This window comes from Equus przewalskii, chromosome 1 (genome assembly GCF_037783145.1).
Source record: "Equus przewalskii isolate Varuska chromosome 1, EquPr2, whole genome shotgun sequence".
Classification (NCBI taxonomy): domain Eukaryota; kingdom Metazoa; phylum Chordata; class Mammalia; order Perissodactyla; family Equidae; genus Equus; species Equus przewalskii.
In genome coordinates, this window is record NC_091831.1 from 154,927,749 (window position 1) to 154,942,806 (window position 15,058).

Here is a 15,058-nt window from a genome sequence, read left to right on the forward strand (position 1 = left end):
AATAGGCCAGTCTACACCACTGCAGTGCTTAAAGGGTCCCATAAAAAGAATCCTGGGAACAGGGTATGAGGAAGAACCCTTATCTCTTTTTTTCCCCTCAGTTAGAGGAGCTTCCATTTCAACTGCTTCTCCTCTAACTCCATCCAAAAGAAAGAGGCTTTGCAAAGTGGGTAGAGCCTGAAAAGGAGAAAGAATGTGGGTATTTTGTCTCTAGGATTGTCATAAAGGGTTCCATATACTGAATATTAGAAGTCATGTTGCAAATGTACCACCTAAAAAGTCTCTTTAGGATTCAGAGAAAACATATTACACCCCCAACTCCCCACAAGGAGATTAATTTCACTATTCTGTAAGAATCTTTGCCTAAGACTTTTAACAGTCTTTCCTCTTCAAGAGGGAACGGGGGCAGAGACAGTGACTTTTACAGTTATCCAGTGGTCTCATCCAAGAAACTGACTAAGATTTCCCCTACTGGTAGCTCCACTCTTGGAAAGGATACAGTTCTCATCACCCTCAGGGTTTCGAGGTGGCCCTGGCATATTCAACAAAACCAGCTTTGCTTCATGGGACTTGTTAACTATAACCTCGTTGAGCTTCACTGCTGTATGCATCCGCCTCACATTGGACTGGTCCCTGTCGGGGAGAGAAATAGAGGTGTTTAAGGCAAAGAGAAAACCAGGCATAGAGTCAACCTTAAAAAACTTGAGATAGAGAGTTTTGCTTTGAATATGAATAATGTAATGAACAAATTATTTCCTTGTAATATTAACATCCTGGGTTTTCTCACTCTACAATTTCTCATTGTTTTATACCAGGAACACAGTATGGAGAGGAAGGATGGTTAGTTCGTGTTGAATGCTAATTGGTAGCTGATATGCATAAGCAAACATAGAAAGGTGGCTGGATTTGGGGTGAAATGAAGAACAGACTCCATCCTGTGTATCCAGGCAAAGTCACATTTGTGGCACCGACCAGGATACTATGTTATATGATAAGCTTGTGAGTTGGAAAACTTACGGACGCATGTTAAGCAGTTCCTGGAATCCTTCCATTGACTTAGCCTTTTGCCCCCGGGATGCCATGTACTTGTCTTTCGTCCAAGTCATGTGCACCTTCTCCTGATAGGTTTCTGTCTCCTCATCCTCATCAGAGCCAATGCTGGTCAATCGTAGCATTGAGTTCCGATCTTTCACCAACTGTGCCTGAGGAAGGCCCAATACATGCTATGACTCTATACCCAATTTTCTCTCATGCTTCATCTTTAATTATTTTGAAACAATAATGTGGTTATAGTGGAATAACTGATAAAGCAAGAAGGAAAGTATCTGTCATCTATGAGAACAATACAGTATCATTGCTTTCAGTGACAGACTTCATAGGGCTAGGATTAGATCAATGCAGTAAGGTCTCACCTCTCTGTCCCGCTCTGTTTTGGATAGTCGCATTTGCCGGAGCATCTGGGATCTTTGTTCCATCATCAGGGTGCGCTCATAAGTATAAGCTGATATGTCACTGTCGTGCTGCCGAAGATGATATGCAGAGTGGGCAATAAGCACAAAGGAGAAAGGATAAACCATACATTTTCATTTCCACTCACTAAATTAAACCAGAGAAAGTACCACAATATCAACCTAAGTTTCACTCCTATTTTATTTAGTCGTTGAGCTACATAAATACGATACTGTGGATTGTAGGTCAAATCCAGAAGCCCTGAGAGTCTTTTTCATAATCTAACCATTACGTATGTGTTTCCTTGAATCACAAAACACAAACTCTAGTCTCTCTCTTTTTTTAATACTGCCAGGTTATTGAAAAAACAAAAAAAAGCTATATGTGATTTTAGCATGAATATTAAGCAGGAAAAAATCTGGCAGAAATATAAGGGCTGTGTAAAAAACAAACAAGAAAGCAAAATTAAAAACCACCACCAAATACTCATCATATACACATTCTACTCATCTAGATCAGTATGGTACGGTTTTGTTGGAAATAACGGATTAATCCACATTTGCAGCTGAAGAATTTCCCAAACCAGAAAAGGGTCTAGGAAGACAGGGTGGAGGGAGGTGTGGTCTCCTTGATCTCAAACTCAGCTTTCTCACCATTTCCACCACTTCCACCTCTGCCTCAATGCGCAGGTGATAGAGGAAGGTGGCCAGGTCCTTCTTCATCTGAATACTATTGTCTTCCAGTTGGGCTACTGTGAAGATCCGTATGCTGCATTTTCGCCACACCTGAGAAAGTACCATACATTCATGGAAAATTAGATGCAAGGAGGCAGAAGAGAGTTATTTCCTAAAACACAAGGCATTTTTGCCTAAAGCAATCTTGCTATATTATCAGGGTATTTCTTCCTAGCTTCCTGCTTTTTATATTATATTATTTATTAGGGCAAAAGCATGATTTAAAAAACACATTAAATACAGTTTTTAAGGAGTTTTTAATTTCATAACAAAAAATGGGAAAAAGGGCAAGATGGCATGTTATACGTTAAGAGGGTGCTTTATGCAGATAGCATATCGATGACAGCCTGCAGACTATAATGTTTGCTATTTTAAATTTCAGTTTAGTTAGTCTTACCAAAGGATGAACATACATATGTGTAAGATACATACCCTTAGGTTTCCAGTGTTTGAGAGACTTTGGTCTTTTTTTTTTTAAAGGATGTGTTCACTTGTTAATATTTTTTCCAAGGGCTCATATAGAACTTTATTAATTTGCTGAATTTCACCTGGAGATAGGTAGGTATCAACTACAAAGAAAACTATTTCTCATAAGGTTGAAACTGAGATCACTGAAGAGCCAAGAATAATCCCCAACTCTTCTGATTCTAAGCCCCAACACTACAGAATCAAAGAGGAAGAATTTGTCTAGTCAACCAGGACAGACATTAAGGGGGAAAGACTTTTTGAAATAGATGTCTAAAATACCTTGTGCTGTTTAAGTAGAAATGGTAATAACATGAGCATCCCCCCATCGTGCACAATCCACCACACATCAATGTTGCCCTCAGAAAACTGCTCCAAATTGCTGGGAAAGAAGGAGATGTTTTTAGCCACTAGCAGGGCCAGATGGGCAGCAGTTGTCACTCGAACTGTGCCTAAGGAGAAAACAGAATCAGGATAAGCAGAGAAGAATCCTTAGGCTTGCCTTACTTCCTACCATGTCAGGAAAGCAAGGATAACACTCTTCTACATTTCTTTGAGCAAAGTGTCCTATTACACCGTAGGTTACATCAAGTAACAAAAATCATTGAGAAAAACCAATAGTTAACAGAATTAGATCGAGAACCATGATTTACATTACTAGATATATTCTGATTACTACATTTCTGAGGGGAGGATATATGAATTTGGGAGATTTTGATGCTGAAGGACAATCCTTCCAATTCCTATACAGATGTCAATGTGGGACACCACAAATGAAGACATGGCAATTTCAGTGATAACTCCTCACGTAGGACTTGACGGAGACAAACAATTTATGGACATAATGTATAGCTGGAGGGGTGAGCAGAATCAGGTTATGACTACCAGTTATAAGACCATGCTTCAGCAATGGCATAGTCTCTATTTTAGGAGGCTAGGGGGTGGGGTTAGGGTGACAGAGATTTAACTATATCCCTTATTTGGGCCCTCAGGATAATATGAAAAGTGTTTTTGTACCAATAAAAGTCTTCCAAGCTCGAGCATCTTCACTCTGGCGCCAGCCATTAGGCCATCCCATCACCACTGTGTTATGCTTCATGCCCCCAAGGCCACATGACTGGATGAGGTGGGAAATGCCCTCTCTCAGCTTGGCGGCCACCACCAACTGGCAGAATCCTTTCACTTTCTCTCCCTCCATTAGGTGCTTTATGGTCTGAAAGAGAGCAGAACCTCACACTGAACTGTTTCATACTGGACCTTTTAACCTATTCCTCCATCCCTATAATACATTCTCATCCTCTTTCCAAACTCTGCATAAAACCCTATCTCCTAAAGAAAAGTTCAAACAGTTAAAATTTTCCCAGTGAAATGGCATTATCCCTTGTCTTTTTTGCTTTCTAAGTACTTACAACATAGACAGTTGGGGGTCTATGTGTAGTTCCTCTGCCTTTTCCTCTCTTCTGCTTTTCTTTCCTTGTAACATACCAAAAAAAACTGAGAGCAGGGACCTTCCTTAAGGGGCTACTCAATATTTCTTTCTTCATTGACCAAAGGTGAACATGACCTCCTGCCTTCCTTAGTCCCAGGCATGCCCAGACTTCTAGTGCTAGAAATTCAATCTATGATTCAGTTTCACTTTAGAATTTTCTCAGTATGTTTTTCTTTTTTGTTTCTATTTCCATATCCTTTTTGATATTTAGTGATTATTGATGACACTTGTATTTGATTTACTATTCTTTCATTTATTCAGGCCAATTTGGAGATAATATTTCATTTACTCTTACTCCACCCTCTTGGGAAATGATGTGGAAAATGGGTATGATTTTCCCAAAGGCACAGATTAAGTCAGTGGCACAGGTAGGATAATAAGTGAGGTCTCTTGATTTCCAATCCTGAGCTTTTTATTTATGTTTATCATTATTCTGGACTAATGTTTCTTCAGCATTTCTAGTTTTTAGGGTTTCAAAGCATTTCAAAATGCAATCCAGTAAAAATTTTGAAACGTAATTGAAAATTTCTCTAAACAACAGGGTTAGTTCTGTCATTTATAATAAGTATTAGAGTGAAAACTACTTTCTTCTTCATGGAGAACTTTAATATTCAGTAAGCTAATCAGAAATAGCAAAGGAATCTTGCTCACGATACCACATAGATTAGTAAAGAGGAAGAAAAGTTGCTCATTGCTCCTTGTCACAAGATTGAGAGGAACCATCTCCACAGCTCGAGGGACGGATCTGTGTACGTGACTTCTCTCATGGCTGAGTAAATGTTTAGAGTCAATTTGGAAATAATGCTTAGCCTTGATTATCTTATAGTTTAGAAATGCTTTTTAAATGAAAGAAGGAATAAATTACCATCTTCTGGTTCCTCTTATTATTTTGGAAAATATGACTGTTCAAAAGCCAGCACTAAGAAGGAAACCTCCTACGTCACTCAGGAAAGGGATTAACTTAGAAATCTGAGGTCTTACTCTTTAACATCACAAAACCATAAGCTAAATTCCACTAAGCCAATAAGCCTTGACTCTTACCTGCTCAGCAGCTAAAGCTTCACCATAGTTTTCCAGGAAGTTCCCCACGATGACAGAGCCCACGATAGTAAGACCCTTTCCTGCTTTAAGCTGTGAAGCAAAGGTGAGGAGGCGAGGATGCTTGACGTGTAAGTCTTCATCCAGTTTCAGTAATACAAGCAACTGAGGCCTGTAAAGAGGTTGGCAGGGGAGGAGGGGAGAAAACACTGTGGGTCTGGCGAAAAGAATCACAATTCTACCCTTTAGTTCAGGAACTCTGTAAAAAACATGACCCGACAGAAGGAGGAGATTAGAGGAAATGATAGGATGAGAGGATAGAGTTATTTTGAATCTTCCCAATATTATCTCAAATTGATTAATCTTCAGTGAGGAATAAAAATGGTAGAAGTCTAGATCATATATCACATGAAGAAAAGGGAATAAAGGATCAAGGATTTGAGACCATTCGAAGCAGGTCCGTTACACCAATTCCGGAGCCACGAGATCTCCTTATCCTGTAATCAATGAAGCACACATTTCTGTGTGTCAACTATGTGCCAACCACCACTAAGCTTGGTAGATTTCTTTACCTCCAGTTTTTAGTGTGTGGAGGTCCTTCCTCCAGCCGAAGCAAAGCAAACCGGGCTGCACTTAGGGACAGACCACGGATACCGTCACCCCATTCTTTCTCAGCTCTGTGACAAAAGGAGAAAAGAGCAGACACAGATTTAAACTATAGAAAGTACAATTACAAAAAAGAAAGTTTATTTTTTCTTTACCTAAAAGTAACATATGCACAAGGTAGAAAATTAAAACTCATATTAATTATTTATATAATCCTCTTTCCTAACATAATGAACCCGCTGTAAGCAGAAGAGACTGCACTGCACAACAGTTCAGAATAAAGCCTGGAACAGTCACTTACTCATCATTCTATGTAACTACTCAAAAGCAATAAAGCAAAATAGCAATTTGGATTAGGAAATTACTGCAGATCCAAAGTTTAAGTTATTTTGAAAAAGATGGGGAGAAAGTAAAACAATGTAATCTTCTGAATCAGAATGTTATTTATTCCTAATTTTTGGAGGTTGTTGGTGATGTCTTAGTTGTTAAAAAGTTATTCAGGACTAAATGTCATTTTGGAGACAATCTCTTGACTGAAGAGATAAGCAAAAATATTTATATTTGTGTTATACTTTGTTTAATACTCATCATTTTAGTAATTTTCTCATTGATCTGTTCATACTTTCTTGACAGGTTCCCCTTGTGATTAAAAGCTTTTGTCTGTAAGAAGGTTAAGAGAATTAGGGCCTGTGCAAAACTTAGTACAAATGAATGAAGTTATCTGGATCCTTTATGCAATTTTTATTGGGCTGGCTCTAACAAAAACTAGCCAGTTTTGATACTTTTAGCAGCGATCAAGGTCATTTCCACAGACTCACCCTTGGTACTCGATGTACTTGTAGATCATACCAGCTATTACCATAGCTACGATGGCATAATACCAGGAAGAAATGAACATCAGAGCCAGACAGATACTCATTCCCATGAAAGAGAGGGCCCTGGAAAATTAAAAACAAAAACACAAACAGAAAAATGTTTTTCTAAGCAGCTAAAAAAGAAGTCTGGGGGCTGGTCCCGTGGCTGAGTGGTTAAGTTCACACCCTCCACATTGGTGGAACAGGGTTTTATGGGTTCGGATCCTGGGCGCGGACATGGCACCACTCCTTAGGCCACGCTGAGGTGGCGTCCCACATGCCACAACTAGAAGGACCCACAACTAAAATATACAACTGTGTACTGGGGGGATTTGGGGAGAAAAAGCAGAAAAAAAAATATATTGGCAACAGTTGTTAGCTCAGGTGCCAATCTTTAAAAAAAATAATAAAAAGAAGTCTGTGCTAGAGGTGCTTCTTAACCTGGTGAGGGATTTTTTTTTTTTTTTTTAAAGATTTTATTTTTTTCCTTTTTCTCCCCAAAGCCCCCCTGGTACATAGTTGTATATTCTTCGTTGTGGGTCTTTCTAGTTGTGGTATGTGGGACGCCGCCTCAGCGTGGTTTGATGAGCAGTGTCATGTCCGTGCCCAGGATTCGAACCAACGAAACACTGGGCCGCCTGCAGCGGAGCGCGCGAACTTAACCACTCGGCCATGGGGCCAGCCCCGTGGTGAGAGATTTTTTAAAAAAAAATTCCAATGTATTGCAGACAGAACGTTTGTAAAATACAATAAAAATGAGTTATTAGAGGGAGCCGGCCTGGTGGCACAGTGATTAAGTTTACATGCTCTGCTTCTGTGGCCCAGGGTTCACTGGTTCAGATCCCAGGTGCGGACCTATGCACTGCTTATCAAGCCACACTGTGATAGGCGTCTCACATATAAAGTAGAGGAAGATGTGCATGGATGTTAGCTCAGGGCTAATCTTTCTCAAAAAAAAAAAGTTATTAGAAAAATAACTATACGCTGGATGCTATGATGATGCCAAATTGCTCTAAAAGTTCCTAAATGCTCATTCTCCATCTCTACAGCCGTCTTATCATGGACTGGCAGCAGTTGGTAGATCTTCACTGAGCCCCACACCATCCTTGTGCTGACATTTCCCATTGCTGGAAAAACATATAAATGAATAAGGATGTTATGAAAATTATCTGTAGTCATGAGGACAATTATTACTTACTTTGCAAAGCAGGAATGGGACATGTAGTCAGAATTATTAAGAACTCTATGATCTTTAAGAAGTATTTCATGTAAATATTGCTAAAAATTTTATGAACATTTATTAGTGTAACTACAGAATCTACTGAAAAAAATTTGCCATTAGTTTTCTTACTTTACATTAAGAGAAATTTGGCAGAGAATAATAGATTGCTTGTTTTTATTTTGATCAAATAAATTAGGAAGACAACTACATCTACTGAAGCTCTTCTGTGTACAGAATGAGCTTCTTTGCTCTGTGATGAATTTTAAAGAATGAACAGGAGATTTGTTAATCAGGAGATTAGGATCTATTGAAACCATAAGGTAAAGAGAAAAAAATAACACAGGCAAAACAGTAACACAAAAAGAGTTCATAATAAACCTTTAAAGTTAAAGCTAGAAAGAAGATTACAGGTATTAAGATGAGTTGAAGATCTAAATTTTTGCCAGATAAAGGTCACATCACTGCCCACCACTGATTAAGTGAAGCCAGAAAGGGGTCAAGGAGAAAGTAAGCAAAGACGAATCTGGCAACAGGTACATACAGGACATATTAAAGAACTTTTGGCCATGAGAGAAAAGAAACCGGAAAGAGATGGGATGGTAGCTAAAAATGTGGTGGCTCCTTTAGGACTGAGGAGATGAACATAATAGCAGCAGCTGTAGCAACGGTTGATGGAGAACTTTACTATGTACCAGGTGCTGCGTTAAGCACTTTAGACTATCTCAAAACAACCCTATGAGATAGGTAATACTATTAGTCTCATTTTACAAATGAGTAAAATGAAATTTTACGTGGTTATGTGCTTCGTTTGAAGGTTACAAAGCTAGGAAACAGTAGAGCTGACATACGAATTTAGGTCATCTGACACTAAAACTCACACTCTTAACTACTAAATTAAACTGTCATAAGGAAGAGAGTTTGAGAATGAAAACCCATAAGAATATGAGAGTAAAGAGAGAAACTGATCAAGTACAGTATTTAGCTAAGAGGGAAACAGATATGCAAAGGGAAGGTTGTTTTTTCCTGAAGAATGTTATTTCATAGTTTTGGATCTTTATTCTCAGGTGGGTGTTTATCAGTTATTAAAAAGCAATATAGAAACAAACATGGTAGCAGGTTGGGAATTCAGATGAGCACTGAAAGTTGAAACAGACAGTATGGAATGGCTGGCCAATAAAAAAATTGAATCAAGAATCCAGAATCTCTGAGTTTTCTAGTTCAATGATGAATTCTCTCCAAATGTGGGGAAAAAGATGAAGAAAAAAGCACTTACCAGTGGTAATAGCGGAACCGGGGTCTCCAGTTGGGTGTTCGAAGTAATGTCTGCAAGGCACATGCCAAGTTCACAAAGAGGTAACACATAAGAAAAAACCTGACACGATAAAAGTAAGAAAATGATTACTATTGTAAAATGATTCTTCAAGGGCTATGTTAAATAACTGAAGACCTTTGCTGTATTTAAGCCTTTGTTCCAGCCCACTAGCTTTTAATTAAGACTAAGAAGTAGAGAAACTTAAGCTTCTCTCTACAAACCTGCGCATCCTTCTATGTCTTTTTCTCAGTGAACGACACAACCACTACTCAGTTGTTCTTGGGATAATCCAAGTTCCTTCTCTGTTATTCATCCTTGTTCCAAATTTGTGTATCAAGTCCCAAAGATTCTACATATTTAAAAATCTCTAAACCTTCCTCCTTTCCATCTCTACCGCTATCACCTCAGTTCAAGCTCTCACTTCTGTTTTGCTAGATTAGTTGAATAAGGTTCAGATTGGCATTCACAGCTCAATGTCAGCCTCCTTCTAATCTACCTTTTATACCAAATTGATCATTCTAAAACATAAACCTCATCATTTTGTTCTCAAAGGATTACCCACTACTTTCAGGAAAAAGTTGCAGGTCCTTTGTGATCTGGCTCAATCTACTTCTCTGCTCTGCTCCTCCCCAGCATGCACCCTCCATTCTATCAAAGCCAAACTATTTTCACTTCTCTGGATGTGCTGCATTATTTCATCCCTCAATTCCTTCACACACATTCCCTTCCTGGAATATCTTTCACCTCTTCGTTGGTTGGCAAAAACTAGTCTTCCTTCAAGATACAAGTGTCATTTCCTCCAGAAAACCCTCCTTGAGTCTCAGTCCATTTAGATGCCTCACTTTAGAGTTCTTACAGCGCTCAGTGTTTCCCTTCACCACAGTACTCATCACACTCTACAGGGACCAGTGCTTTCTTTATCTACCATATTCCTTAAGATTATGTCTTCTTCATCTTTGTATTCCCAGCATACTGCCCAGTGCCAGGTAGGTAGTATATCATCAATAGGTCACAGGTGAATGAATAAAAGCTAACAGTAGAAGTAAAAGCTACAACCAACTGATAATGAATCAGAAATAAAAGCAAAGAACTTCTGAAGTTATAGAGGCAGGAAGAAACCACAACAACTTATAAAAGTTAGTCTTATATGAAACTTCTCAGGAATAGTTATTACACCTGTACTTGGCTCACTCTGCTATCAGTACTGTTATATGCCTGACGGAAATCAACATGTCTTATACATCACATAAGCAAGAATAAGTAAAGAGAATTACTGGCTCTTACATGGAAAGAATTGGGGCCACAAGATCCAGGGAGGCGATAAGGATTCCCAGCTCTGCAATGGCAGCAGTTAGAAGTAAAGCCCAGGTAGGTTCGCCATTGGCTTTGCTGTGACCAAAAACCTGTACACAGAAAGGAGTGTGGGGAGTGTTTGACAAAGTTCTCTGATTCCTCTATGCTACAGTTTCAGATATCTGAAAGATAATAGTGTTACAATTGTAATATCTTTTAAATACCCTATTCACATATAAACTCATACTAGGGATTTAGAGGGTTCTAAAATCCCACGTCTTCATTATCATATGATCTAGTAACTCCTAAGCCTATGAAGGCCACACTGTTTCTCATAAGACCTGCAGAAAAAGTAAGAGGGCATAGGGAGGTCACTCACCCTGAGAAAGGGTATGATGTTATCCTTGGCTATAGCCTGCAGTAGCCTCGGTGCACCTGTGAGACTCTGAAGTCCAGCCCCACATGTTGAGAAGAAGGAGCCAATAACAATCACCCACGGGGATGGCCAAGATAAGGTACCCACCACCAGATTACCTTTCACAGCATCCCCAAACCTGGGCAAGAAAGAAAGAGTGGGGAAATTTAATCTGGAAATAACTTTAGACTGAAAGACTAGAGATACATTCACCCAATTTTTTCTATTTATAATTTTTAGAGAATCAAAATTGAGACAAACATGAATAAGAAACATAAAGGTAGGCAGATTTGATCAAAAGGCATTGGGGGGGGGGCTGGCCCCATGGCCTAGTGATTAAGCTCAGCGTGCTCTGCTTCAGTGGCCTGGGTTTGAGGGTTCCGTTCCTGGGTGCAGACCTATACCACTCGTTAGCCATGCTGTGATGGCAACAAACACACAGAGTAGAGGAAGACTGGCACAAATGTTAGCTAGGGCTAATTTTCCTTAAGCCAAAAAAAAAAAAAAAAAGGAGGATGATTGCCAACAGATGCTAGTGCTCAGGGCTAATCTTCCTCAGCAAACAAACAAAAAAGGTACTGTTAACCTATACCAAGAACAACCAACCTGTAGGGCCAGAAAATAAGCTAGGCTTCAATTATAACTCTTCCCTTCAAATTATCAAAATATCTGCTCTTTGCAGAAAAGTACACAAAAATACAAAATAGCAGGGAGAAAAATCTGTAATCATAATATAACTGCAAACATTTAGCATACTTTGCATATTTTAGTCTTTTTACTGTCTTTTAAAATGTAGGTGAGATCACACTGCACCTACAATTCTGTATTCTTTTAAAACTTATGAGTATTTTCCTACATCATGGAAAACTCTTTATGAATAAGAATCTTTAAGGGTTTTAATAATATTGTATCATAAGTCACATTACCCATTCCTCTAGTGTTGATTTTCTACTATTAAAAACACTGTGATTCATAGTACCATGCATGTACTGACATTTACACATCAGATAGTTTTATGGCAGATTCCTAACAGGGAATAACTTCAACAAAAGAGATCAAGATCTTAAAATATTCCCAAATCACTACCAAATGGCTTTCCAGAAAGGTTATACCAATTTTTATTCCCACAAGAGGTATATGAAGGTTCAAGTCTTACGGCACATACCTACTTCACACCAGCCTTGAGTACTAAAAATTAAAAATCATTGCTTATTTGATGGGTGAAACATGGCATCTCACTGGTTCATTATTTATGGTTTTAACAGTTTATTAAATCACATAAAAAGTAACATGCAAAAACAAATATACATTTAGATAAATTTTCACAAAGCAAACATCCATGTAACTACCATCCAGTCAAGAAACAGAACACTGCCAGCACTGAAAAGCCTCTTATGCCCATTCCCAATCACTAGCCTCTTCTTTCTCCCCACTATTCTGACTTTTAATACTATGTAGTTTTATGTTTTTAAACTTTAAATGAATGAAACAGTATTTATGTTTTATGTTTGGTTTCTTTCACTTGACATTGTGAAATTAACCCTCTTTTGAATATAGCTGTGGTTCATTTATTTTCATTGCTATATGGTTTTCCATTGCATGAATACATAATTTATCCATTCTACTGTTGATGGACATTAAACTACTTCCAGGTTTTGACTATTAAGAATAATACTGCTTGTGAGAATTCTTGGGCATGATTCTTAATGCATATGTGCATGCATGTCTGTTGGATATATCTATCAGTAGAATGGGTGGGTCATTAGTTATGTGCATGTTCAACTTTAGGAGATAATCACCAACAGATTTCCAAAGTGGCATTCCAATTTATACTTTCAATAATTTTTATATTATGGTATAATTTACCAAAGCTCTATAAACCCATAAATTTTCAATTACAATAGTATAGTAATAACAAAGTAAGCTACTTATTTTTGTCAACAATATTTATATAGCATCTATTAGGGCTCCTGTCCTCAAAGAACTGGATCTAGTAGAGGGGAGAGTGATATAAAACAGTAGCTGCGATATAGTATGGCCAGTGCAACAACACAGTATGTTCGAATACAATGGTTGAACAAAGGGAGGAGTGTTATCCTTGTTTGGGTGAGCCTGGCAAACCTTCACAGGACAGAAGACACTTTGTGCAGTCTTAGAGGATGGACATAAGTCTTCCAAGTGGGAATAGCCATTCCAAGCAAAAAAAATGTGTGGATGGATGGAGATCTGAAACAAGTTATGGCTGGAGTATAGGGAGTTTATAAGGGGATGGTGGGAAATGAGATTAGAAAGAGGTAGACAGGGCCATCTCAAAGTAATGGGGTTTAAGGGGCTATGGCAGGCTCTGAAGCAGAAACGTCTGTATGATCAAATTTTGTATTTTAGAAAAATCATTCTGGTGGCAGTGTGGAAGGATGAGAAGGCAGTAAAACTGAAAGAGAGATTATAATAATAATCTAGGCAAAAGATCCTGAGGGCCTGTACAAAGTGATGGGGATAAAGAATAGTGGAAAGAATGAGATCTATGATGGTGAAAGGAGGATTTTAGAGTTTAGAAACCAAGTGGATGAGGGGATTGATGGAAAAAGCCTAGGATGACACCAGGTTTCTGTTTTGAGAAAGGGATGAATGGTAAGGCTATTGACTCACCAAAATGGGGAAAATGGGAAGAGAAGCGGCAGGTTTTAGGAAAAGATTTTTCTAGGAATCTCTTGCAAAAATATATTTTATACTCATAGGTGAGAGAAAAGGAAAACCAAACACTCAGCAGCCTCTTTGAAAGAACTTAAGAAAGTAAGTTTCAAGCTTTCATTTAGAATGCCCAACAGAATTAGATAGAATCGGCCCTCCACGTACAGATCCACAGTTGGCTGAATCTGTGGATGCGGAACCTTGGAGAGGGAGGGCCAACTGTACATACTTAGGCCTCATAAAGGAAATGCTAGAGACACTTGAAAGTTTTGTTTTGTTTACTTGCCTACCTTTACTTATGGTCTTAGTTTTCCAACAGCTCTTAATGTACAAGGAAGTCTTTATTATTCAGACAAATTCATTGCTTTATTGAAGAGGCACATTCATTGCATCTCACATATTTATAACAACATACTGGCCCTTATTATTCACTAACCTTTTTGGGAACTATATACATATATTTTCTAATTGTTAGTCATGATAGACACCACAGGTTGGGTTTTGAGTTTATAACTATCTTGGACCTATGTGGGATGATCAGACATAATGGAAGACAGACACATGATTATTACAAAGAAATAAACTACTCACTTGTCTCTGAGAACAACGCCTTCAATACATGCACCAAAAAGGACAACATTGCTTAAATCTACAACATTGAGAGTCAAGGAAAGTGGCATTCTCTCTCTAAGATGAGATTAGAAAGTAGACACTCAGGATATTCCTTCTATCAGTAAAATGAGTTGCTAAATTCACTAATCCTATAAATTCTTGCTTGAATTTCAGAGATGAGGTGGGTAGATTATCTGGTGAGAAGGGAGGTGGTAGAAAGCGGATACCTTTACTACCAGGATAAAAATACTGATCACCCGAGTTCTTCTGGATGTTCCTATGACTAAGACTCAGACAGAACCCATGAAAAGGATACAGACAAAGGAGGTGGTCAAGATGGCAAGGATAGTGCCAATGGGAATAGACTTTTGAGCATCTTTCAGATCTCCAGATCTGTTTGATCCAGCCATGATACCTTTAGAGAAGGAAAAAAGAACAAGTTAACTTCTTGAATTCCTGGACACTTTGATTTTCACAATGATACCAAAGACTAGAGGCAAATGTAGGAACTCTGAGAATATAATTTTGTCTCCTAAGAAAAATCACTCCTTGGGTCTGCTGGCTTCTAAAATAGACAAAAAGCCTGTCTGCTTACCTGTGACAGAGGGAAAGAAGATTCCCACCAGAAGAGTGAAAGAGGCAGTGATGTCAACAAGGACATACTCATGGCTTAAGCTGCCTAAGACATCGGAAGATTTGGTTGAAGGCTTTTCAATGATCTCTCCTTTTGGTAGATAATTACTCCAAAGGTTCTCTGTAGTGGGAATAAAAGGAGATATAAGCAGCAGCAGTATGGAAAGAGGATATAGATGATTTTCTACCCAAACAACATTCTAAATCAGACTCCTCATTTATGCAGTTTTTAAAATTATGTTTAC

The 15,058-nt window shown here is 38.4% G+C and overlaps 1 protein-coding gene across 4 annotated transcripts in view; it reads right to left on the reverse strand.

Moving 5' to 3' along the window:
• The window catches only part of SLC12A6 (solute carrier family 12 member 6), an 82,693-nt gene that overhangs the window by 3,549 nt on the left and 64,086 nt on the right, over window positions 1-15,058 (reverse strand). For all 4 annotated transcript variants that reach the window (XM_070584615.1, XM_008516340.2, XM_070584628.1 and 1 more), the window contains 15 exons: window positions 14,776-14,934; window positions 14,497-14,595; window positions 14,160-14,217; window positions 10,842-11,016; window positions 10,454-10,572; window positions 9,131-9,229; window positions 6,600-6,719; window positions 5,748-5,852; window positions 5,179-5,347; window positions 3,666-3,861; window positions 2,931-3,100; window positions 2,103-2,234; window positions 1,413-1,520; window positions 1,018-1,202; window positions 500-633 (listed from right to left, as the gene is read on the reverse strand). In XM_070584615.1, coding sequence (XP_070440716.1) covers window positions 500-633; window positions 1,018-1,202; window positions 1,413-1,520; window positions 2,103-2,234; window positions 2,931-3,100; window positions 3,666-3,861; window positions 5,179-5,347; window positions 5,748-5,852; window positions 6,600-6,719; window positions 9,131-9,229; window positions 10,454-10,572; window positions 10,842-11,016; window positions 14,160-14,217; window positions 14,497-14,595; window positions 14,776-14,934 — 2,028 coding nt within the window. The remainder of the gene's footprint in view (window positions 1-499; window positions 634-1,017; window positions 1,203-1,412; window positions 1,521-2,102; window positions 2,235-2,930; window positions 3,101-3,665; window positions 3,862-5,178; window positions 5,348-5,747; window positions 5,853-6,599; window positions 6,720-9,130; window positions 9,230-10,453; window positions 10,573-10,841; window positions 11,017-14,159; window positions 14,218-14,496; window positions 14,596-14,775; window positions 14,935-15,058) is intronic.